Here is a 25,590-nt window from a genome sequence, read left to right on the forward strand (position 1 = left end):
CCACACATCATCATCATCATATTATTATTATTATTTTATTCTCCTCTAGCAATATAAACTTTTGGGGGTATGGTTATAGGGTTCAAAGAGAAAATTAGTTCAACGTCCCACCCTATTAAACGTTTCCAAAACATAGCTACAGAGGAGACGAAAACCTCCCCTCTCTATCTTAAACTGACCAGACGCAAAGTTCAAAGATCACAGATTTTGATCGGCCCTGGTCCTGAGTTCGCTCATCACCAGAGAGAGAGGACGGGGGTGGGGGGGGGTGACGAGTTCTGGTGGGAGGGCCTCCGGGGCAAAGCCAAAGCAGCTTGGGAAGCCAGGTCCTGCGGGAGGATGAGACCACGTGGGCTGCAGCCAGTGGCAGGCACGACTCCTTCCGGTGTGCCTCGGGGGGCCGTGCCCATCACCTGGCCGTGTGCCCCTTCCCTTCCCCTTCAGGGGGCTCACTGGCCACAGTGGGTCAGAAAAGTCCCGAGCCATCTCCACGGACCCTTGTTCTCACCTCTTTTGTCCTAGAATTCCAGGAAATGGTGCATTCCTAAAGACCCCAGACCACGGAGACAGACACAATCAGCTGGAAGGCCTCCAGAACCCCAGGAACATGGGACACCCGACCTCTTCCCCCTAATTTATTTATTGTCCACCCCCCACCCACACGCTCACGCGTTCTAGCGAGGTAACAGAGTAGACAGTCGACCTGACTGTTCGGAGCGGGGCGAGCCCTGCTGACATCAGTGAGGCCCTCGGCAGACAAGGCCTTCAACCATCATCCAATAAAGACACGTTTCTCACCATCTGCTGCCGTGTGGGTGTGGTCTTTTCTCAGGAAGGGAGGTGGAGGAAAGCAGTTTGGGGACTTTTAGAAAGACGTCTGGCCCTGTCAGGCCCAAGGCGAACGACGTTTGTGTTGCACGTGAGCGAAGGGGAGAGGGGGGGAACAGTCACAGACAAGTGGCCTTGTCAACCTCGGATCTTCTCAGCAATATATCCGCGTCGGAAATTAATAGAAAGGGACGGTAGCCAGCATAATACCACTCTTGCTTATGTGTTTTCGGCTGCTGGGCATTGGATTTCTGCAAGAGGGATCAAAGTAAAAAGCAAACAGTACAAGACGAAGAAGCGGGAGGCCAGCCTGCGAGGCAGAGCTAAGGAGGGTTGCTGGGCCGGTTGAGCACAAACAGACCCATTTTCAAACTTCTTTTTTTTTCTTAGAAAAACAAGCCACCAGAGCCGGGCCCGCTCTGACCCAGCCTCCTGCCACCTCCCTCTCCTCTTTCTCAGCCACTATTTTCCTGGCTCGTATTTGACACCGCCTGAACTGACTACACCGAGAATGGCCAAACATTTGAGGCGAGCCTGGGGGTCCTGTTACAGGCTTTTCGTTAGGGTGGGGCGACCTCGAGCCAGGAAACTCTCATTAGGCTCATTTCCAGGTGGCAGTTAAAGCTGTTCTCTCTGCCTGACCCCAGGGGCTGAGGACTCTGGGGAGGAACTGAGGCATTTTCCTGGGTGCGCCCTTAAAAACTCACACTTTTTACCCCAGTGCCTAAGCTCACAAGGCCCTGGGCTCTTCCACCACACTCAATCCCTCAGTGACCTTGAACCTCCTGTCTTTTTGGAGGGTGCTGTGAGAGCAGCATTTCAAAGTGAGGGGGCATGGACTACCAGGGGGCCTCGAGGTGACATTAGAGGGCCAGGGGCCGGCACTTTTTATTTTAATAACGGTGTGTTTATTGTAACACGCATCAGAAAAAAAGGGCATGGACACGCAGTTTGCAGTGCTCTGGAATGAAGCTAAAGGGAATACGAGACTTTAGAGAGCGGAGCAGTTTGAAGAAAAATGAGCAATGCTAGAGACGGTATTCGGGGGCAAATCATAAAGGCAGTTTTCAAGGGAGCCAAAATCGGGGAATCCAGCTGGAAAATGAAGAACTCCTTGGGGCGTGGCCCGCTCCCGCACACCCAGCCTCTCCTCGCCCCAGCCTTCCCGGCAGGAACCGGCCTGCCCCCAGCTGCTCCTGGCAGGGGGACGTGTCTCCCAGATGCCTTCGTGAGTCTCTCCGAACAGAGGCAGCAAGACGGAACAGCCTGGATCCCGACCGGAGACTGCAAGCCGCCATCACCTCCACAGCGCTGAAGGGCACGCAGCCCCTTCCCTGCCTTGGGGTTCACTGCACCAGCCTCTCTCCGCACTCACGGGGAGCCCGCTGAAGAACCCACAGGGATCCCGGAGCCCTGTCCCCACAGGCTGTGAGCTTTTCACTGGTCTATTAAAAGCCACCCAATGCCCTGTGGACCAGCAAAGGCCACCAATCAAGGTGAAGGCCAAGGGTCTCCCTTATTTCTGTCACTCAGAAGGCATCTGCGAAGGAACAGTGGCTGCGAGGGTCATGTGGGGCACCCACGGGACACCATGTCATTGCGTCACACTGATGTTCTGACCACCTCGGGGGACAGGTGTCTACACGAGGGTAAACTGCCACACATTTTCCGTAGATAGAATGATGATCAGTTGTTCGTTCTACTGTTTTGAGACTTGTGATTCAAATCATTTTGGCCCATTTCAAATGTAGCAACTTTTCATTCTTCCAACCCAGTTTTAGGAGATTAATTTTAGAGTCTCTGCCAACAGACAAGAAGCAGCACAGAAGACAGCTCTCTGAATTTAACACTCCAAACGTGTTGGGTGGGGTGCCTAAATGGAACAACCTTCACTCCTACCGACTTCCAACTACGTGGTTTGGATTTCGGTGTTTTGGGGCGGGGTGGGGGGTAGGTATTCCACCTCTGAATGCAGGTCACAACGGTGCTGGGTAGTTGATCGTATTTGTTAATTAGCACTGTTTGTTTTCTCGGTTATTTTCCTAGGTTTAAGTTATTACAGAAACATTAGCATTGGCAAATCTTGGGTGAAGCATGATTTGAAAACAAACAAATGTTTTCGAGAACTGCCCAACGTTCATCACTATATAAATTTTACACAAAGCAATTCCTTTCTAAATGGGTCCTATTCAGCATGCACCTCACAGAGAAAAAAAGAGTAAAAGGATATATAGCAAAATGTTAACAGTAGCATCTCCGGCTGCTAGGGTTACAGAACAACGAGATAAGACGGAGGCCTTTCTAAAAGCCGAGCGTGGTGATGACAGAAAATTAAACAAAAAGATGTAGAATTTACCAGATCATTGCCATGAACCAAAGTAACAGTAAACTCTGATTTTTTAAAACTTTCACCCCACACTCAAATTCATGAAACCCCTGCATACTAGTATGCTCCTGAAATCTCTACTCATTTTTTGAGTCAACTGTAAATTTGTACACCAAGGAAAAGTTTTAAATATAATATACCCAGAGTCAAATCAAAACCAGAAAAAAAACCACATAAAATTCCACCAGTCTGGAAAATGAACTGACAAACACCTAAACAACTTGATTTTTGTCGTCGTTTTCTCTGTTTACTAATTTGCAGACGACCATTGATCGACCCCGAGACAGCGTGTTCTCAGCAATGAAATGGTGGATTCTGGCTTTGAAATGAGGGTCTCCAGGGCACCCTAGGTTGCAGAGCTGTTATGTATCTGTTATTTTTCCTGATTGTAAAATAGGGAAGCAACAGTGACTTTAATTTGGACAATTTCTACTTATCATTGTGGCTTACAGTTTGGTAGAGTACTGCGTAATTTAGTGCAATACAATCTCAGTGCCACCTTCACGAACGTGTTTAATTGTTGAGGATGATAAGAATGATTAAAATACTTCAAACATTATTTGGTATTTTGCTTCAGCACAGGCCATTTAGAATATTTATACGACTTTTTTAAATGTATGGGCTTTCACAGTTCCTTCCAGCTCAGACAAAAAACACAGCAAAAGAGTGACATTTTGTGACACACTCGTCTGTTTGTTCAGGCTGCATGCCGTGTCGTGAATTCTGCGTGACGACCGCAGTCTAATTTTGTGTAATGAGTGCTGCGGAGTCCAGTTTCAAGCAAAAAACCCATCTCCTATCTCCTCTGCTGATGTCGAGGGATGGCATTACCCTGCACACACTCAAGAAGACAGATGAAATTGGAATCACCAGGGTTGTTTCCACCGGGCCCGTTAATTTATTCACCGCAAAAGCTATTCATTTACATAATGTTGAAACTGCTTTCAAAAAGTAACTTATTTGGGGGCAGGGAGCGGATTTTGACACCATTTTCATAGGACTTCTGTGATCTGTGGTTTCACACCTTAAATAATTTTTAAATTTGTAAAGTATTCCAGGCATTCAGATGAGAGTATGCAGCAACATGAACCCCTGCACGCCCACCCCTCGCTTTATCAACTCTTGGCATGAACTGTCTTAGTAATGTGTCAACTAGCTTGGGCCGTAGGTACCAGGTAGGGTGGCCCACAAGGACCACTTTGCCTGAGAGCTGGAGGGTGAGGGAGAAGCAGCAGCTGGAGTATTTACTCTCCGGGGGCCAGCGTGGGTGGTCACTTACCTTTGGGCTGCCCCCCTTGGTGTATGTTTCCTTCTGTGACAAAAGGCACCAGCTTTTCCTGAAGGACGCCCATTATTACAGTTGGGGGCAGTAGGAGACTGACGTGAGTTCCAGGAGACTGTCCTCGCTGGTGCCAGCTTGTCCTCGCTCTCCCCCGTGTACAGCCATCATTGCTTTCTGACTGCCAGCTCTGCTGGCTTAAAGCTTTGGCAACGGCAGGGGGACCAGCCAGACCAAGCCTGGGGAGCCGACCCTCACAGGCCCACACCTGTAAGACAGACAGGTACATGCAAGGGGTGGGCAAAGCAGGGTTACAGCTGTGAGTCAGTGGAACAGGTGATTCTTGTATTAGTATTTATCAATTATTGTATTACTTATCTATATTATTTGCCTTCATATTGTTATTTCATATCCTATACATGATTTATCTTTTTAAGTAATGAGGACTGGTAATTTGACCTACTTTTGCCCATCCCTGTATATGACTACATATTATGTGACTGCATAATAGCATAATACCCATAATAAACATCTAAAAATTACATCATATAATATACACATATATATTTTTCTAGTGGTTCTTGCTCTCCAATTGAACTCACTTACAGAATTTGCTTAATATTTTTCTTTTTTTTTTAGATTTTATTTATTTATCTTCAGAGGGGAAGGGAAGGAGGGAGAGAAACATCAATGTATGGTTGCCTCCCGTGCATCCCCTGCTGGGAACTGGCCTGCAACCCAGGCATGTGCCCTGACTGGGAATTGAACCACGATCCTTTGGTTCGCAGGCCTGAGTTCAATCCACTGCCCTACACCAGCCAGGGCTCATATTTTTCATTTTTTAGTAAAGAGAACCATGTTTTTGAAGATCTTTTTTAAAAAATATTTTATTTATTTATTTTTAGAGAGAGAGCGAGGGAGGGAGAAAGAGAGGGAAACATCAATGTGCAAGAGAAACATCAATCAGCTGCCTTCCACAAGCCCCCAGCGGGGGACCTGGTCCACAATCCAGGCATGTGCCCTGACTGGGAATTGAACCAGCAACCTTTTGGGTTGTGGGACAATGCCCAAGCCACCGAGCCACACAAGTTCAAGCTTAAAGATCCTTTACAGGTGATCACAGGAGGAGACGAAGACGGAGGGCAATTTTCACTGCCAGAGACAGAAGAATCCTTAGGACAACGGTCACCTCTGAATGACAAATTCTTGGCTCTGAATCAAGAGGACAGACTGGCTGCTTGACTCACGGGTCTGTCGTTTCAGCCAACAGAGTGGGATGAAGGGGTCTTTCGCACAGATGGCCTTCAGGGTGTACGGCGCATGAGAGCCTCTACCCAGCAGCTTCGTCTAGGAGCTCAGCCCTTAGGTGAGTATGGGGAGGGGAGAACTCACTAAGGTGTTAGATCAGCCTGCGACCTGAGCTTGTCTGCACCATGCAGCAGACAGAATTCGGAAGGAGAAAAGTCAGTCTGCAAAGTCCCCTGCTCCCAAACGCGTGTCTCCTCCACGCCACACACGACAAGCACTGTGCTGGATGGCGGGGGCGGGGGCAGTAGAGCAACTCCAATCGTCCTACCATCTGGAAGCTCACTTTTCCTGTGAGCAGGGAGACCGCTATAGGTGAGAATGTGTCCAGACCCTCCCACCCGGGAACCGCGCTCCCTTCCACCACAAAAACATGCCTCTCTGACATGTCACGCCCTCAGAATTCTGCACTCAGATTATTTTTTCAGCTTTACTGAGGTATTTTTGCCATGTAAAACTGTTATGTCTTTAGAGCACACAATGTGATGACTTCATGTACAATTGCTTTGTGAAAGAATTTTTTTAAAGATTTTACTTATTTATCTTTTAGAGGGGAAAGGAAGGAGAGAAGGAGAGAAACATCAATGTGTGGTTGCCTCTCATGAGTCCCTTGCTGGGAACTGGCCTGCAACCCAGGCATGTGCCCTGACCGGGAATCGAACCGCGATCATCTGGTTCGCAGGCCCGCACTCAATCCACTGAGCTACACTGGCCAGGGCTGCTTTGTGAAAGAATTTCCATCAAGCTAAGAAACACATTCCTTGTTCACCTCACATATTTACCTTGTGGGGGGCGGGGCTTGAAAACACAATTTCCCTCTCTTAGCAGATTTCAATTGTCAAACACAGAAATACCGACTATAGTCATCACGTTGTACATTCGGTCCTCAGCCCTTGTTCATCTGACACCTGGAGGTGTGTGCCCTGTTACTAGTGTTTCTCTTTTCCCTTCACCCTCCAGTGCCTAACAAACACTATTCTACTGTTTCTCTAAGTTTGACCTTTTTTTAAAAAAAAATTCCATTTATTAGTGATACCATGAAATATTTATCTTTCTTTGTCTGTCTTACCTCACTCAGCATAATGCCCTCCAGGCTCACCCACATGGTCCCCAACAGCAGAATTTCCTGCTTTCTCATTATCCATTCATATCCTACTGAATACGTCGGTACATTTTGTTTATCCATTCATCTGTCAATCAATGGACACTTCGGCTGTTTCTGTACCTTGGCCACTGTAAACAATGCTATCACGAACGTGGGAGCACAGATGTCTCTTCCAGATAATGATTTCATTTTGCTTGGATATATAACAAGGTGGTATTGCTGCACCATAAGGTAGTTCTATTGTTAATTTTCTGAGGACCCTCCGCACTGATTTCCACAGTGGCTGCACCAGTCTACAGTCCCACCAACAGTGCGCTAGACTGACTTTTGTACATCGACATTGTACACTGAAACGTCTACTGACTTCCTTTACTAATCCTAAGAGGTTTTTGGCGCAGTCTTTCAGATTTTCTATGTGTGAGATCACATTATCTGCGAACGGAGACAATCTTACTTCTTCTTTTATGACTTGGATGCCTTTTATTTCTTTTTCTTGCCTAACTGTTCTGCCAAGGACTTCAGGACTATGTCGAATAAAAGTGGTCAAAGGTGGCTTGTCTTGTTCCTGATCTTAGAGGAAATGCTTTCCACCTTTCACCGTGGAACATGACATTAACTGTGGGCTTGTCATATGTGGTCCTCAGTAGGTGGATGCACATCCCTTCCAGACCGTTTTTGGCAACACTGTGTCATGAAAGGATGTTGAATTTTGTCAAATGCCTTTTCTCATCTACTCAGATGATCATATAATTTTTACACTTCAGTTTGCTAATGTGTTGTATATGTATATTGGTTTGCATGTATTGGGAAAATCTTTCAGGAGCAAGTAATGAAGGCAATCATTTACTGAATAATCACTAAGTGCTGGGCACTAGATGTCCAATTCGTAGCCCCATTTCATTCTTACAGCGAATTCTCTTCAAGGAAAGCATTTATTGTTGGTCATTTTACAAACAAGAGCCACAGACTGGAGAAAGATTAGGCAGTCAGTCGAAGGTCTCACATATGGTGAGAAACAGAGTTAGGACAAGTGCCCAGGTCTGTCTTATGTCTAAACTGCCTCCCTAAATGTGAAGACCCATCCTGCCAGCTTGGGTAAGTGGTCCTGTTTCTAAACTTAATCTGTGACAGAGGAAAGAAAACACCAAGGAGGGATCTTGGTGGCTAATGGGGCCAGATTTAAAAATGGCCTAGCAACTGTCGCTAATCAGGGGAGTCTCACATTAGCCATACTTCAGGAGGAAGCCTGCACTGAACTGCCTGCCTGCCATTTGAGCCAACCCTCCAGAAGGAATTCCTGGAATCCTATTTCAACCAATAGGACTGAGCTGTTCCCCGTCCAATTGAAGATGCACACTTTCTAACATTTTCACTGACCAATCAGGGTGCCTCCATTAGGACCATTCAGGACAGTGCTTTTTGGACCAGTCAAATGGAGGGTTTGGAGTCCTCATTAGCATGAGAACGGGAACAGACCAATCAGGCACTAGGGGTGGGCACTTCTGTCTAAGTCAGCTTATCCTGGGACTCGGGAATATGCTTTCCTTACCCACCCAAGACACGTTTTCCTGCTGGAGCTTTACTGCAAGCTGTGTCACGGGGCCAGACCAGAGTGGACCGGAGCCAAACCGTCTTGCACAAGACGGGCCGAGCTGCGACACTGGGCCGCGCACAGCCTTGCTGTTCCATAGCTGTGCTGTACCACAGTTGAATTGCATGCTTTGAATACATTCTCCTTCTTCACTGTATCCCCAACTGGGGATTCCTATTAGAGTTGAACTGATGCCAACGACCATCGGTGGACGGGAGACAACCTAAGCCGAGATCTTGCTTTTGGCAGAGTAGCTGGAGGAGCTTGAATGCCAGATACCAGAAGGGATGAGCCATTCCAACTGTGTCACAGTCCACAGGGCTCAAAAGCAAGTGACCCTTAAAGGCTGGAAAGGGCGGTGCCCTGTGCGCCAAGGCCAGGGGACTGGCACTCTGGGGAAGCCAGGCGCAGGTCGGGTTTGGGGCACACTCAGTGCCTCCCAAGGGCAGCGCCTTCAGTTCTGCCGTGGTCCTTCTTCCTGGAGCCAGAGGAATAAAGTGCAAAATCCTGTGAGCTTGGTTTGATCCAAGTGGTCACCTGAGGTTTCTCAAACTGGGGTGAAAAAATAAAACAAAAACCTTAAACGCTCGAAGGGACTCTGTAAATGATGAAGATGGGCAAATAGCAGTTGAGTGTACGCACGTTTCTTTCAACCCAGGGGCTTCTTTTGCGCCTTCACACTTCCTTCTACAAAAAAAACACGCTCCATTCATTTTTCTTCAAACAAGTAGACATCCCTTTTACTCAGGACAGAAATCTGGGCGCAAACAACAACAATAACAACAATTCCACCGCCACCTTACCTGTCATATGAGAAACATCTGCCCAGGAACAAAGCCACACTGGCGCGCCAGAAGGGGACGCTGGACTGCCGCTTATTCTTCCGGGCTGGCGACGACCACTTCCGGGGCGACCGCTAGCGAGGCGGAAGTGCGGTTTCCTGGAGGCGGCTGTCTCCGGACCGGCAGAAAGAGGTTCCCGTGGCGCGGGCCGGGCCAGGATGGCGGCGGCGGCAGCCGGGACCGGGGCCGCCCAAGAGAAGCAGTTCCCGCCGGCTCTGCTCAGCTTCTTCATCTACAATCCGACTTTCGGGCCGCGCGAGGGAGAGGTAAGCGGAGCGGGGCTGTGAGCTGGCGTCAGCCGGCGGTCAAGGAGGGACCGGGGTTGGGACCGGGGAATCGCGGGGTGCACCTGGGAGGCGGCCCTGGTCCGTCCAGCGCCGAAAAGCACTTGCTACTCTGTCCTCCTCCAGTGGCATTAACGAGTCTGCTAAATGCTAGATGTGCGCTCGGGTCCGGGGTCACGGCGGGGCGGGACAGCGCAGGCAGGGTCTGCTGCAGGTCCCGGATCAGTGCTGATGTATTGAGGGGAGGGAGGTTCACACGGGTTGCATCAGTCCTGGGGTGATTGAAATTGAGCTTGTGTCTTTATTACTGGAAGTCTCCGACTCGAAGCGTAGAACGCTAAGACTGTAGCCCTGAGATAATGCAGACCTGGAGGACTGTCGGAAAGGTCGCCGAATTACTAAATAAGTTCCAGGAGTTTTGTGTTTGTTTTAGGTGGGGACGGTGACTTCTTCTAAAGATGTCTGGAGCTAGGTTTTGTTGGCAGCAAGTCACAGTTCTTTTAAAGGCTTTCTGTTTAAATGTCCGTGAACCTGCTGCGTTTAATTTGCAGGGAGTTGTAAGTCTATGCACGTGCACATGCTTACACTAATTTTTTCTTACAAGCGTAGGTGTATTTATTACAAATTATCATGAGAAAAGAGCTCCAAAGGTGGAGCTTCAGAATAATAGTCTGGTGCTACTTCAGATGACATGTGACTTAAGCAAGTATCACAATTGTCTTTCAGTCTGGTGAGCATTTTATGCAGAGGGAAGACCATTCTTTTTCTACAAAGGGTTTGTTGGTTTGGGAGTGTTGTTTTGTTTTGTTTTTTGACATAAGCATATATGGCATGAGAGGTGATGATAAACAGCATTGTCAATAGCTAAGATTAAAAAAATGTTTATAGCCCTGGCTTGTGTAGCTCAGTGGATTGAGCGCAGGCTGCGAACCAAAGGGTTGCCAGTTCGATTCCCAGTCGGGGCACATGTCTGGGTTGCAGGCCAGGTCCCCGGTGGGGGCCATGTAGGAGGTAACCACACATTGATGTTTCTCTAACTCTCTCCCTCCTTTCCCTGTGTAAAAATAAATAGAAATTAAAAAATGTTTATATTAATGTTGTGATTCTGTGCCTACTTCAGGAAGAAAATAAAATTTTGTTTTATTATCCAAATGAAGTAGAGAAGAATGAGAAAATTAGAAATGTCGGATTATGTGAAGCCATCGTACAGTTTACAAGGTAATGCCCTGAACCTCACGCACTTCTGCAAACTCAGTGACTTCTTGCAACTTACACTGGAGAACTGTTCCCAACCTGTACTTTTAACCTTTTAGGACCTTTAGCCCATCAAAACCTGCAAAATCTTTACATACGCAGAAGAATAGACAGTTCTTCAATGAACCAGAAGAAAATTTCTGGATGGTCATGGTATTTACTCACACAGCATGTCTCTTTAACCTTAGTAGAGTGAAGTTACAGGTGGTCGTTACAGCTAAGAATCTAGGAAAGCCCTCTGGCTATTGCATCAAAGTAAAATTACCATAAAATTGGTTGCAATTTAGAAATCAAACTCCTATTCAGTGTATTTGTTCTCGTAGCTGGTTCACAAAGTGTGTTTTGGGTGTTGTGACATGTTTAAATATTTAAATTTGGGGGAAGTTTAAAATACATAATTAATTCTTTGTATAATTTTGGTTTATCAAATTTTGTAGGTTGTTCGGAATCCTATCATTGAAAAGCAGAGTAAAGATGGAAAACCAGTTGTCGAATACCAAGAGGAGGAATTATTGGTAATGTCATTTTTTATTTTGTATTTTTAGAAAAAAAGATTTATTACTAAATATGTTGAGTGACTTGCTTGGTTCGTTTTAAGCTACATGGCATGTCTACTGTTTACATGGGTACAGTCTTACAAAACTGTATGTACCCTGCCTCCCTAATTCTTTTTACTAGTCATCTATATTTAAATCCCTCTCAGAATTAGGCTTACTGGTTTCTCTAAGTGGATTTAAACACCGCCACTGTCTTCACACGCTACTGTGGGATCACGTTCATGAGCGGTGTGTCGCTCTGCCGAGTCATGGAACTTTTGCCTTGAGACCTGTGTCTTTGTGTTTGTAGGACAAGGTCTACAGTTCGGTGCTCCAGCAGTGCTACAGCATGTTCAAGGTGAGTGCGGCCAGCCAGTTACCCCCATTTCCAGGGCCTGCTTGAAAATAATTCTTGAGATGACCGCCAAGTGACTGTGTATCTGTTTTAGGGGAGGGAATTATGGGGCCTTTGGAACATTGTTGAGTGTGTGCGTGCGTGCACTCCCTGGGCCCTGAGCCCTTCTCTGTCCTGGGCCTTGTCCTAGGAATGCATCCCCATTGTGAACAAGACAACCCGTGTTCTTGAGGAAAACACACCGTGGTTTAAGAAGTCCGGTGATATTTATGTAAAGTTAAACCTAGGTGTGCACCGAGGTTAAAAACATGCCCCCAAATAATTAGGTGATTTCATAAAAATTACATCACTTAACAGATGTAACAGTCTTAACTTCCGGTGACTTATTTTATAACTCCTGCTTTCTCATGTGAATATATTCTATAATAAAAAGGAACTGGGGGTTTAAATAGTTGAATTAATTAATCTAAAAGCACAAGAAGAACTTGTCCTACCGGGTTCTTGAAGGGCTCGGCACATTGACATTTTGACACCTTTCACACCATCAGCTTTTCAACGGTACCTTTCGGAGAGCCATGGAAGATGGGGGTGTCAAAGTCCTAAAAGAAAGATTAGAGAAATTCTTCCATCGGGTAAGTATCTTGAATTTTATTTATGATCTTGGCAGTGTTTAGACAGATGTTAGGAGAAACACAGACGAGTTTCTTTCTCACGTACAAAAAACCCCAGAACTTGAAAGTAGCAGCCTGAGATACACGGTGGCGAACCTGCCCAGTGAGGAAGCGCGTTCGGCTTGCACTCTGGACTTGAATCCTAACCTTGTGGTGGGAGCAGAGCGTCTTGCCATTGGTGCACAGCTGGTTAAAGCAGGGGTCCCCAGCCTCTGGGCTGCAGGCTGGTGCTGGTCCAGGACCTGGCTGCACAGCAGGAGAGCTTGAGTGTAATGTGCTTGGACTGTCCCCAAACCACCCTCCCCCAGCCCCCTCACCTGGTCCACGGAAAAACGGTCTTCCACGAAACCGGTCCCCCATGCCGGAAAGGTTGGGGACCACTGCCTTAAAGCATCTTGAGACATCTTTCAGCTTCACCCCTGTTCCCACTGCATCCATCAGTGAGCTCACTCAAAAGTGAAGTTACTGTGTGGTGGGTTGGTTAATTCGCAAAATGTATACTCTTCACGGAGTTGCATGTTCTCGTGAGCTGCCCCTGTTCACTGAACAGGTGTACTCTGTGTTTCCCAAGTAAGTGACACGGACTTGATCACGTCAGTGGTTACCAGTGTGACTTTCCCACGTGATGAGCGAATGGCCCCGAATAGAGTGACCCTAATTCTCCCTCACTGTAAATTAAACTTTGCACCTCTCACCCAACCTCTGTTTGAATTTTGTTTGTCTTAGAGGACTAATTCTCAGTTCATTCTCTCCCTACACTTCCTTTGATCCCAATTTTGGAATTGTTATATTTTTATGAATTGCCTTCCTTGTTTGTTTGTTCACCTTAGTGACCTTGATGTCTTGTACCGTCTCCTCTAACTCCTGTTCTTGTGTGGGCTCCTTTTCTCCCCACCACGGGGCACAATTGGCCATGTGTCCTGTGAGCGTGACTGTAGTGTAAGGTGGCAGTAAAGGACAGCCGTGACACTACTGTTTCGGTCCCCGATGAGGCTAGCCGCACGCACTTCAGGAGCGGTATACAGGGAATCAGCTACTTCTAAGAGCTAAAACACAGTATTGAGTAAATACTGACTAGCTGTGTTTGAGCCCTTTTTCGAAGTCAGCACTGATTTCGGCCCCGCTGGCCTGTCGGTGTGCTGTTGGCTGGTGTGCGGTGGGGCTGCGTGGTGACTGGGGCTGACGGTGTTCGGGTGTCAGACGGCACTGCGTTCCGTGCACTCACCAGCAAATGCCGTGCCGTCTTGCCCTGCAGTATCTGCAAACATTGCATCTGCAGTCGTGCGACCTGCTTGACATTTTCGGTGGGATCAGCTTCTTCCCGCTGGATAAAATGACCTACCTGAAAATCCAGTCCTTCATTAACAGGATGGAGGAAAGCCTGAGCATAGTCAAGTACACCGCCTTCCTCTACAACGACCAGCTCATCTGGTAGGTACTCGTGGAGGCGCACGTGGGAGGGTGGGCAGGCCTGGGTGGCAGCGGGCCGTCCAGCCAAACCCGACGGCGAGGGGCAACACAGGAAGCACCTGGCAGATATTGTCCAATACAGTGGTGATTATTTAAACCAAAACTGGGGTGATTTTGGTTGAAATTAACAAGCAGGGGAATTTAAAACTGGTTCCATGAAAGGTGGAGAAAATGCCGTTAGCTTAGACGTAGGGCTTGGAGGGAGCAGGCTGGGATCCTCCGGCAGCCGCCGCGGTCCTCAGGGTTCAGCCTGCGTGTGTGTGGACTGGGTCCCACACCCTTCCCCTAGGGGCGTAGCAATATTTTAACTCTGAGACCTGAGTTCAGCCCATAGGAAAGGCAATAGCGGTCCGCTGAACCCGCCCCTTCCCTGCTGAACGCCTGTGGCCCCGATTTAGGAAGGAAAACAGGGCCGCTCTAAAGGTACTCGAATCTGTTCATTAGACAAGTTGATGGGGTTTCAGGGGAATTCATTTTGAAAACAAATTCCAGGTGAAAACACACCTTTTGACCTAACAAATTGTTTATTAGGCAGTTTCCACCGTGTTAACTGACCCTGCCCTAGCTGTCGTCTGTGACATTCACACTAGGACAGCAAAGTGGGAGGTTGGAGGGGAGCCACCCCCTCCATAGACAGGCTGTACGGGATGTCCCCTGGCCCGGTGGCTTGGTTGGTTGCACAGTGGTCCGGTAAACTAAAAGGTTGCAGGTCCAGTCCCTGGGCAGGACACATACCCAGGTTGTGGGTTCAGCCCCCAGAGGGGGCACGTACGGGAGGCAGCTGATTTTTTGCTCTTTTATTCTTCTCTCTCCTTCTCCTTCTTCCTCTCTCTCTAAAATCAATGAACATGCCCTAGAGCGAGTATTTTAAAAAATAGAAATTAGGGGAGACACTGGAAAGGCTGTGCCCAGCCATGGTGATAGGGGGGTAAGGGAGATGGGCCCACGTCCAGGGGCCCTCCATGGCCTGGAGCCCTGACAGCCCAGTCTCCGGGCACGCCCACGAACTCGGAGGGAGGGAGGGAGGACGTGCTCCTGGAGCAAGAGGGTTCCCCTGGAGGTTGTGAGCCCCCTGACACTGCACTTCGGATGTTGCAGGAGTGGATTGGAGCAAGACGACATGCGAATTCTGTACAAATACCTCACCACGTCTCTGTTCCCGAGGCACATGGAACCCGAGGTAGGACTGGGTTCTCTCTCTCTTGATACATATGCATGTGTGCACGTATGTTACAGTGTTAGCTGCCGTGACTGCAGGATTTGGGTTTCCTTATGCGTGTGGAAACAGTGCAGCTTCTGCAGAGGAAACTGGGAACGTGCTACAGAGCAGAAGTCTGGGAGGACACAGGGTGCCCTGGCAGAAGCAGGGACTTGGCCGTCAGAGGCTGGGCGTGCCGCCCGGCCCTCCTCCTCACGCGTGGTGTGCGGTGGTGAGCACCTACGAACTTCAGTTTCCACACCAGGAAAACAGGCAGAGAGTACTCCCCACAGGGCGGGATGCGATGAAGTTGGGTAATTGATGTCACTGCCCAGCGTGTGTGAGCCACGGGGGTGATTTCGGTCCCTGCTGTGAACGAACTAGATCGGTGCCTGGCACAGCCACGTTGCGTTATGACCGCTCTGGTCAAGTTAGTGCCGTACGCCCCTCCCTTTTTTCCGGTTGGGACGCATGTGGGAAATTGATACAGAAAAGTGGCACGGAGCCAACTCGCAGGTGGGAATGCTGGTTTTTTAAAGCTTCGGAAGCAAATATTCTAACAAGTCATTTCCCAACGTTAAATTTGTTTACAGCTGGCAGGAAGGGATTCTCCCATAAGGGCAGAAATGCCGGGAAATCTTCAACACTACGGAAGGTAGGACTTCTCTGATACACAGTGTTGGATTTTATTCTATTTTGTTTATTTAAAGATAAAACCATAAACACCGAATTACCTTTGTGCTATTCTACTGACAGTGATCAGCAGGGGGAATTCTCTAATTTCCAATGAATTGAAACTATTACTTTTAAAAATATGATTTGGTGGGGTTTTTTTTAAGGTTTTATTTTATTTTTAGAGGGGAAGGGAGAGAGGGAGGGAAACATCAGTGTGTGGTTGCCTCTCACACGCCCCCTACTGGGGACCTGGCCTGCAACCCAGGCATGTGCCCTGACTGGGAATCGAACCCTTGCTCTGCAGGCAGGCACTCAATCCACTAATCAGCCAGGGCTGATCTGGTGTTTTCCATGTCCAGCTTCCAAAAAAAATAGCTGTATATTAAGTTGGAATGTACTGCGTTTCTGTGGGTAAACAAAAGTAGGTTTACAGCTGCTCACATGGAAAATAGTACAATGATAAGTAACAAAAATGAACTGTGTTTCGCAGACTCACGACTGTAAACCCACTGCGCGTGCTCCTGTTTCTGATTCTCCCAGTTGAATTGCGTTGTCTCTGTGCTTCCTTCTCAGATTTCTGACTGGACCCTTGAATCTTAACGATCCAGAAGCAAAATGCAGATTCCCCAAAATCTTTGTAAATACAGATGACACTTACGAAGCCCTCCATTTAATCGTTTATAAGGTAACCACAGCCTTTCCTTCCAGGGTTCTAAAGTGATTCTAAAGTAAGCCTCCCTTGTGTGTGTGCACAGTAGGTGTGCAGACCTCTTAAATGCTTCTCAGGAGCCGGAAGGAGTAATTACTGTAAAACCCAACACGGGTGCTCTTCTGGACCCGCAGGTGTGTTTTCAGCTCCTGCGCAGGAGTTCGCTACTCAGGAAGAAGAACCGCGTGGGCCGTGGTGTCCCACGTGTTCAGGTGGACGCCCTGCACCGCGGGCCTGCCCACACGGCAGTGAACTTGCCTTTGCCTGGGTCTGAAAGCTGAGGGCTTGCTCGTTCCACAGGACGGTCTGTGTCTGGCAGGAGACTGTCCTATAAGGACACATGTTTATGTTGGGTTGAGTATGTTTATGGTAAAGGCAGTTTTGGGTTCAAAACAAAGCGCTGAGCATTTGCCTCCTTTCCTGCCTGAGGGTACAGTTAAGTTTTCGTTTGTAAAGGCTTAGAAATGATGCCATAAGCCCTGACCAGAGTGGCTCAGTGGGTTGGGCATTGTCATGCAAAGCAAAAGGTCACTGGGTATTGATCCCAGTCAGGCACGAAGCCTGGGTTGTGGGTTCGGAGTGCGTATGGGAAGCAACCGATCGATGTTCCTCTCCCTCTTTATCCATCCTTTCCCCTCTCTCTAAAAGTAAATAAAGGAAATCTTTAAAAAAGAAAAAGGAAAAGAAATGCTGTAAGGGCATAGGTTTTAAGATGGAAGTTTAGGTTTTTTATCTTTTTAGTATATGTGTTTACAGCTATAAAGCAATAGATACTGAAATTTAGTAGGCTCTCATGAATAAACATTCCTCCATTTGCTGTCTGCCCTCTGACAATTTCCCACTGGAAATTTAAATAATCACTTTTTATAATTTTCTCCCATTTTGGTATTTCAGCGGGGTCTGGAGCGCCTCACACTGCCACTCTGGGGTGGGATCCTAAGAGTCCATGTCTTTGATAGACAGGTGATCACACGAGAGGGTGTCGGAGAGGGTGTGTGTGGGGAGGCAGACAGGGCACCACTGTCCCTGACAGTTGTCCCGAAAGGGATCGCGCAGGGGGTTCACTGTCCTGGTCTGTGTACCTGTAAAATACGTGTACTTGAAATTCGAGTTTTTAAATAGAGACCGAAGAGGTACATTTTAAAAAGTGGACACGCACATGCCTGCGGGAACCCCACCAATAGTAGACATGTGGGGAACACGCGGGATGGGGCTCCCCTGGGGCCTGCTGCTGCGGGCCACCCTCAGAGCGGCCCGTGGCCCGAGGAGCAGCTGCTCGGCCCTGCTGGGTCGTCCCTCTGCTGGGTCGTCCCTCAGCAGGCAGAGCCAGCAGTGTCCCACACGTCCTGGTATTTCAGGAGAGGCTGGAAATCGGAATTCGGTAGAAAACCAGTTGGCATCTAGTTCAGCATTACTTCATGCACAAAGCAGGACGCACTGTGGGCCACCAATGGTGCAGCCTGCACGTAGGCAAGTGACGCTTACAGTCAGTCACAAGAGGGTGTAGATGGTCACTGTCACCGTGCCAAATAGTTACAGCTGACAGAAGTTGAGAGGTGGAGGGGGGCGAACAGATGGGGACCTTCAGGTCCTCGTTTAGAAAGTGAGCAGCTCAGGCCCTGGCTGGTGCAGCTCAGTGGATTGAGCGTGGGCCTGCGAACCAGAGGATCGCGGTTCGATTCCCAGTCAGGGCACATGCCTGGGTTGCAGGCCGGTTCCCTGCGGGGGATGCTTGAGAGACAACCACACATTGATATCTCTCTTCCTCTCCCCTTCCCCTCTAAACATAAATAAATAAAATCTTTTAAAAAAAGAAAGAAAGTGAGCAGCTCAGGAGCTTGTGCCTGTGACTGGTGGCACTCGGAGTGAGCCCCGTGGGGCTGCAGGCTAACCAGTGGAGGGCCTGGACAGCCACACTGCAGGGAGCAGGGTGGGGTCTACAGGCGCAGCCGTGCTCCCTGGGACAATTAAAGGTGGCAGCCTGTGGGGACAGGGCGCAGAAGGCCTCCAGTGCTTTTTCTATTATAAAGCTGTCTCTTCTGTTTGACTTTTTTTAACACTATCTTTGTTTGGATAAATTTAAACATTTTTGATTATTTTACTTATAGTCTTGGTTGCTGTAGGTTGCTGTTATTTGCTAATGTCATGACTTCAGTATTCGCTATAATATGACACAAGGTGACATTAATTGGTGGGGGTTTTTCACTGGGTTAGTGGAAATTGTCAAATACACACAAAAATAGACAGGAATAATGAATCCCCAGGTGCCTATCACACAGCCTAATTAATTAACAAGATGCTAATCTTTCATCTGTCTTATCTGTATTTTTTTGGCCAGAGCATTTTATTTTATTAATTATGCAGTGACTAATTTATTCTGACTTGCTTCAGGAAAGATAAAAGGGAAATATTTTTTGTGTACACACATTTTTTATGCTGGAGCACTGTAAATCATGTCCCATATATGTATATATGTGCATACATACACATACTTGCACGCCTGCATACATACACATATAGAGTATACATATACGTGTACACACTTTATATGTGTAAATTATTGCTAGAGCACTGGATCATGCTGTGTGTATACATGTATGGCATGCATACATGTGTGTGCTGCACACATATTTCGCCAGAGCGCTATAGATGTTGCATGTGCATGTGCACATGTGTGCATGCACACACAAGGTGTGTGCATCTATGTACATAGGCATGCATACTATATATACATGACTTTTTTTTTCACTAGAGCACTGTAAGTCATCATGTCATTTTACTCACAAACACCTCGGTGTGCATCTCTAACAGGGACAGCTGTGTGCCCACCGTGCTGTTTTCGCACGTGATGAAACAGTTCTTCCTTAATGTCTTCTGATAGTTCATGTCCAGATTTCTCCAGTTGACTAAAAAAAGTCTGTAAAGTCCATGTGTCCCAATCAGGAGTCAGACAGGCTCACTGCCCAGTTCACAAGCCTCCCACTCGGCAGCGCTGTGTGACTTCTGGTTTGTTCTCTCTTCCCAGGCCATGAGTGCAGCCGTGTGCTTCATGATCGACGGTAGGTACACACCTGCATCTGACTTTGGCCTTGAATGGTAGGCCTTTCCCTCGCAGCTGGCTGCGTTCTGCCCCAGTGTGATCCACGTGCTGTCATAGCAGCACCGTGCCCCATCCGGGACCCCCGCAAGTCCTGGTGTTCCCTCCCACTTGGCGGCAGCAGGGCCTGGGCACCTCTCTGTGCCCCCCGACTATGCAGTGGTGACAGCAGCACCTGTCCCACAGGTAGCTTTGAGAGTTAAACGAAGTCATACTTTAGAAGCGCCAAGTGCAGCCCCTGAGTGCTGTGCATTGTTACACACTTGACCCTCTCGTGTCCACCTGGGGTAGACAGCCAGTGTACTGACCCTCAGAACGTGCTTACATCAACGTTCACAGTGAGAGAGGTCTTGGGTATTTTTTTAAATCTTAAGTGTAACTAGTTTTGATTTTTCTGTTTCACTTCTGTTTGGGGGAGGAGGTGGGCGGGGAGATCAGATCATTTATCTTCCAGATCCAGTAAAAGTTTAACTTGAATTGTTAGTTCAGTAAGGATAGCAAAGTTATTCTTAAGACAGTGCAATGAATATTGACCTTTTTAACGCAGAATGTTAAAATAGTATAACACTTACCAGTATTTTTCACCTTGCTCACTAGCCTCAGCACAGCCCACGTTGGACTTCTGCCGAAGACTGGACGGCATCGTGGGGCCCCAGCTCACGGTGCTGGCTTCGGACATTTGTGAGCAGTTTAACCTCAACAAGAGAGTGTCTGGGTTTGTACTTGGCTTTGTGTTTACTTTCAAGCATCTTCAAACTGGGTTTATAAGAAGAGTAAGGGCGGTTTTTCTGTGAGAATGTAGACGTCTTCTCTGCATCCAGAGCACAGCAGTGTGCTATTCAGTCCCTTCTGGAAAACTTCCTGGGGACCTTCTCCCGAATGCCCCACGTGGGTGCTCGGGGCTGGCTGTCCCCCGATTGTGGCATCAGTGTGTGGGCTGAGGTGGGCTCCCTGTGCCTGTGGCCTTGGTCTTGTGCATGCCATCTGACATCCCCCGTGACCAGCCCAGGTTGTGAAGTTCACAATGGCAGTGGTCACCAGTAGGGTTTTGCTTCATACAGACTGCAAGCCCTTTCTTTGCCTTGTTGTACGGAAATGTATAGGGCGAGGCTGGCCGTGCGGGAAGCCCTTCGGGCGGTGGTGCTGAGCGTGGTGCCCTAAAGGGCTCTCAGCACCAGGAGACTCAAGGTGAAGCTCATCTTGGTTTGAGAACACTGTGAAAAGTCGTTGAACTCCTTCTACTCTCGTCTCCACGTAAAGTTTAATCGCTGCCAATAACGTGAGCAGATGGACAGTTCTTTGAGAAATAAAAGCCCTCTTTATGTGGACTTCCGCGTGCTTGAGAAGTTACTAAAATGCCCTTGTGTGTGCAGTGGCCGTGTTACGTGTACAGTACATGGTCCTGCACAAACACCAGCCTGGAGAGCGGCGCACCAGGCTGCCAGGGAAGCCAGCGGGTCCCGTGTCGGTGCGGAGCGCCACTGTCAGTGGCTCACATAGTTTTGGGAAAGATACCATCAAGGAAGGAAAGGGACCAAACCGTATTTTCATAGCGCTGCTTCATCGTTGAATTTTTTTTACTGTGAAACTGCCAGCTTTTTTATTTTGAAGGAAGCCTCAGTGAGTTAAATCTGTTTTGGGTCACACACATTCTAAGTTGAGAGTGATCATGTGTAGTTACCGCCATCCCCACCCCTGCGAGGTCACTGGCCATGGAGGCTGCTCTCTGTGTAGTCTCAGTAGATGTGACCAATCTCCGGTCACTCGTCAGCACGTGTCCGGAGGTAAGCTTGCTGTCAGGTACCTGTCCTTCACAAATAAGACCTCCAGAACTCCTGTCCCAGGGGGTGAGGGACAGCCACTTTCCTGGAGGAGGAAAGGAGGACCCCAGCACTAGCGCCATCTCCAGGGCTGGGGTTGGAGGCTGGGGGTGTGCGGCCTGTTCTCTCCACAGCCCCTACTCGGGAAGCGCCCGAAGGCTGCGCTCAGGGCGTGGTGTGGAGTATTGAAGTCACGTCCACGGACTGCAGGCCTTGTAATGCCCCTGGGGAAACGGGGCCACCCCTTGAAGGACAGGCACCAAGGATACTGCTTTGGTCCTCAGCTTCTATTGATCCGTGTGGTGCCTTGTGTTTTTCTGCTGAAGGACTGGCAGTTCAACTACTTTTAAGTTTTCTCTTCTTTGTAATTTCTGTTCTTCATTTTTCAGTTCAGAAATATAAACATTGGAACTCTCACTTGGCTTCTGTCTTTCTAGACTTGCACACACATCTAAACACAGTGACACAGACACGCGGTGTTTTTTCACTGCGTGGGTTTTTAAAAACATACCCTGCTATGAATCTGTAGCTTTAAAAAAGATATGGCATAAATGTCCTTTGACACCAAGGAACATGTATCTGCCTTCCTCTCTGAAATGGCTTCATGATATTTCATTGGACAGAGGCACTCTGTTCACTCATTCGCCCACGGAGCGGGAGCCCGGCTTACGGCTCTTGGCACCTTGAGCTGTTCTGTAATGACCCGCATGGAAGCGGACGGACAGTCTGGGACGTGCGTCTGCTCAGCCCCTTAGGAGAAGCTGCTGGGACTGGGGCAGAGGGTGCGTGTTGGTGATGCACAAGGGCGCGCCCATCTGCACCAGCCCCCTTCCCGCGTGCTCTGCCTGTGGCAGTCCAGGTGACACGGAGTGGGCACCCTCTGTCTGCGCTGGCGTGTTGTCTCTTCTGAGAACTGCCACCTGTGCCCCTTGGCCCTTCCCATCGAAGAGCTTTGTCTTTCTTCCTCGGGACTCGGTGTCATGCCCATCGGCTCGGCACAGAGTCTTTCCTTAACCTCAACTCCACTCTCTTTTACGATATATGAGTTTGGGGCGTGTGGATGGACGGTTTGGTTAATCACCGCCGTTAGTTTCTGTCTTTAGCTTCTTGGGGCTTTCTCCCCAGTATTATAAGAAATCCCATTTTCACCTCTGGTACTTGCCTGGTTTGTCTTCGGTTTGAATCATTAGTTCACCAGCCGTCTGCAAGGTCGCGAGGAAGGCTCTCATGGGAGCCGTTCTCCCCGCATCGGCGGCTTTGTCAGTGCGAGGCTCCGGTTAGTGAGCATTTCAGCCCCGGTGGGCCGTACGTGTCGCAGCCAACCAGTTGTTGGCGTGAAAGCTGCCCTGGAGAATGACACGTGCATGTGGGTGCAGCCGTGGTCCGCTAAAACTTCATGCAGAAGAGCGGCCACGGTCAGCCCCTGGGCTGTAGCTTGCTGACCCTCCCCTAGGAGATAAATGTCCTGTGCCGACTTCATTTGCATTTTTTACGAAAAATTCAGGGAATAACCGAGTGATTGCCATTTATGAAATATACTGCTATTGAGAAAAGTCATGAAACATTATGACTGCAGCGCTCTGGAAAACCCCGTCACGTTGAGTACCTCCCAGATACCGAGTGAGTCGCTAACGAAGGAAGAGCCTGTTCCGCCTCAACCGAGGTTCTCGACTCGAAGGCCCAGCCCCGAGTGAAGTCCTAACGAGGTCAAGGTCGCCGTAGAGTCGGGGCAGTTCTCTCAGGGTGCCAGCATTCCGCTGGTTTGTTTCCACAGGTCTGAAAAGGAGCCCCAGTTTAAGTTCATCTACTTCAACCACATGAACTTGGCGGAGAAGAGCACGATCCACATGAGGAAGACCCCCAGTGTGTCCCTGACGTCTGTCCCTCCGGACCTGATGAAGATCCTGGGCGACATCAACAGCGACTTCACACGGTAACGCTCGCTGCCTCTTGGGCTCTGTCCCCTTCCTGACCAGAGCGGCGCCGTTAGAGGAATCGGCTTCCGGCCCAGGGCCCAGGGCTTCCGGTGCCGCTTCCATGCCGGCCGTTCCGCCCGATGTCCCCGGTCACGCGCCCGTGACCCCTAAACTTCCCCAGGGACCGAAGTGTCCTGTTTCTGACTTTGCACTGTTTGTTCTCCGCAGCCTGGCTCTGTGGCGCCAAGGGCCGCGCTGTGAAACTCCTGTCTTGCAGGGTGGACGAAGACGAGGAGATCATCGTGAAGGCCATGAGCGACTACTGGGTTGTCGGGAAGAAGTCTGACCAGCGGGAGCTCTACGTGATTTTGAGTCAGAAAAACGCCAACCTGATCGAAGTGAACGGTAACTAGGGTTTGGCGCCTGCGCCCATTTTGATGCGCCCGCTGTTTAGAAATGCGTCTTTTCCCTAGGAAGCATCCGAGGAGGCCGTCCTGGCGGTTGAGATTTTAAGCAGATGCCTCTCTGTTGCTTAAAGGAATCCATTTGATTTATGTTTTTCTATAGCTTTAGTTCTTTAAAAAAAGTATGTGAAAAACTTTCCTTTGTCACAGGAAACGTGACAATGGCCAAAAGAAAATTGCTTTTCCTATCACAAAAGGGAAACACGCCCCATGGCTTCCCATGCGGGTGTGAGCGGGCGTCCTCATTCCCTGCGATGAGACTGCACATTCGGTTTTACAGCCGCCTCTGTGCGGGGCGGGTGTCTGGGCAGCTCTGCTGCTCTGGAGGGAAGGGGGCGTCACTGTCCCTGTGCCCCGGAGCCTTTGCAGCCCCGAGAGAGACCAGAGCACAGAGCGGACAGTTGTGGGCCGTGATACACCCCAGTGCCACCTGTAAGAAAAGTGAGGTTTTTCCTGCATGTACCCTCTAGGGCCTGTTGCATTTTTCTGATTAACACACACGTCTGGCGCTGGGTTCGTGTCCTCTCAGGCCCCAAGAAGGTGTGTGTCTCTCCAATAGCACCCAAGTCTTGTGGGCATGTTGGGCTCTTTCTTTCTCTGTTTACTAACGCTTCTTACCCAGGCTCCCTAGAAATAAGGTCTAAGTTAATGAAGACAGTTACTTATTCCCAACTGTATTCCAGGAGAATTTAAGGTTCTAGTAGATGTCATCTAGCCTTTAGGTGAAGCGCTCTCTTCCTTACTCACCGTCGTCTGTTCTGTCTGCAGAAGAGGTGAAGAAACTCTGTACCACACAGTTCAACAACATATTCTTCTTGGACTGACTGGCAACGGCTCTGAGACACCTGTCAGAAAACAACTCAGCAGGCGTTTCGTTTACCACTGCAGGCTACTGGTCATATTACTGACTGGATTATGACAATAGTAAAGCAATACTTGCTTTGAAGAATCAAATTTCTACTCAGTCTGATGATGCCCTGGAGTTTTTAGATTTTCAATATTTATGTGCAATTAGTTAACGGTAGTCAGCTACATCTCTGTCATTCCATTCTTTTGACATTATGTGAATATTTTACTGGGAAATAAGAGTAATAAATTGTTAAAGTTTTTAAAATTCTGGTTTTGCATTGAGTCTTTCTCCTGTTGCCTGCTTGCAGACCGCACTGGCCAGTGGGTCCCTGGCTCATGCTGGGGGATGCTGTAGCAGCTACAGGTTCACGGAGTTGGGATCCCTCCCTGGTCACTCGACCTTAAGTGGTGAACTAATGCACTTGCCCAAATTGCAAAACTTGGCTTCTGTCTCGAGTACTGTGATGTTCAGACCTCACACACTAGAAAGTTCTAAGTGACAGTGCCCGGTGTGGTGTGAACATCAGGCACTCCCATGCGCCGTGGAGACCTCCCCACACTCTGCATGCAGCTTCACAGCGGAGGCGGGGCTGGCTGAATTTTCCCCGATCCAACCTAACCACTTGTGATCTGGACATCCCAGAGTCAGGGCAGAAACTAGCCGGGCGTGGTCTGGAAACCGTGGTCCTACCCCGGCCCAGCACGGGCCCGTGGTTCCCTGTCACTGGACCCGCAGGAATCTGCTGAGTTAGGGAGGAGAGGGGGAAGCTTCTCATCAACTTGCATTTGTGTTGTCTCACACAAGTGGCCATTTCCATTACGATGGTCTCTTAGTCCAGGAGTCCCTCCAGATTGCATGGTTTCCTTCCCAAGGATCGGAGGAGGCGTGCTTCACTGTGTGCCCACACTATTGACTCACCAATTACAGTGCAGTCCCATCTGGTCCCTGATGGACC

The 25,590-nt window shown here is 48.8% G+C and overlaps 1 protein-coding gene and 1 long non-coding RNA gene across 2 annotated transcripts; one reads left to right on the top strand and one right to left on the bottom strand.

The window, feature by feature from the left end:
• LOC118994991 (uncharacterized) lies at positions 1 to 9,405 on the bottom strand. Its single transcript, XR_005068179.1, has 3 exons — positions 9,298 to 9,405; positions 4,494 to 4,761; positions 1 to 1,079 (listed from the first exon to the last, which is right to left on the bottom strand). It is a non-coding gene; the product is annotated as an uncharacterized LOC118994991 (long non-coding RNA).
• CCZ1 (CCZ1 vacuolar protein trafficking and biogenesis associated) lies at positions 9,404 to 24,899 on the top strand. The gene is made up of 15 exons (XM_037057837.1): positions 9,404 to 9,602; positions 10,741 to 10,838; positions 10,934 to 11,027; positions 11,312 to 11,389; positions 11,721 to 11,768; positions 12,314 to 12,397; positions 13,692 to 13,867; positions 15,005 to 15,086; positions 15,698 to 15,759; positions 16,353 to 16,464; positions 19,514 to 19,547; positions 20,183 to 20,300; positions 23,180 to 23,338; positions 23,599 to 23,726; positions 24,554 to 24,899. The coding sequence occupies exons 1-15, from the start codon at positions 9,495 to 9,497 to the stop codon at positions 24,607 to 24,609; spliced, it is 1,437 nt and encodes a 478-aa protein (XP_036913732.1). The 5' UTR covers positions 9,404 to 9,494; the 3' UTR covers positions 24,610 to 24,899.
• Positions 24,900 to 25,590: the final 691 nt, after the last annotated feature.

This window comes from Sturnira hondurensis, unplaced genomic scaffold, assembly GCF_014824575.4.
Source record: "Sturnira hondurensis isolate 20B ecotype Veracruz unplaced genomic scaffold, ASM1482457v3 Scaffold0009733, whole genome shotgun sequence".
Lineage (NCBI taxonomy): Eukaryota > Metazoa > Chordata > Mammalia > Chiroptera > Phyllostomidae > Sturnira > Sturnira hondurensis.

Coding starts and splice junctions, on each gene's coding strand:
- CCZ1 (XM_037057837.1), top strand. CDS start 9,495: ATGGCGGCGGCGGCAGCCGGGACCGGGGCCGCCCAAGAGAAGCAGTTC. Junction 9,603..10,740: donor TCGGGCCGCGCGAGGGAGAG/GTAAGCGGAGCG, acceptor TGCCTACTTCAG/GAAGAAAATAAAATTTTGTT. Junction 19,548..20,182: donor CGTGTGCTTCATGATCGACG/GTAGGTACACAC, acceptor CTTGCTCACTAG/CCTCAGCACAGCCCACGTTG.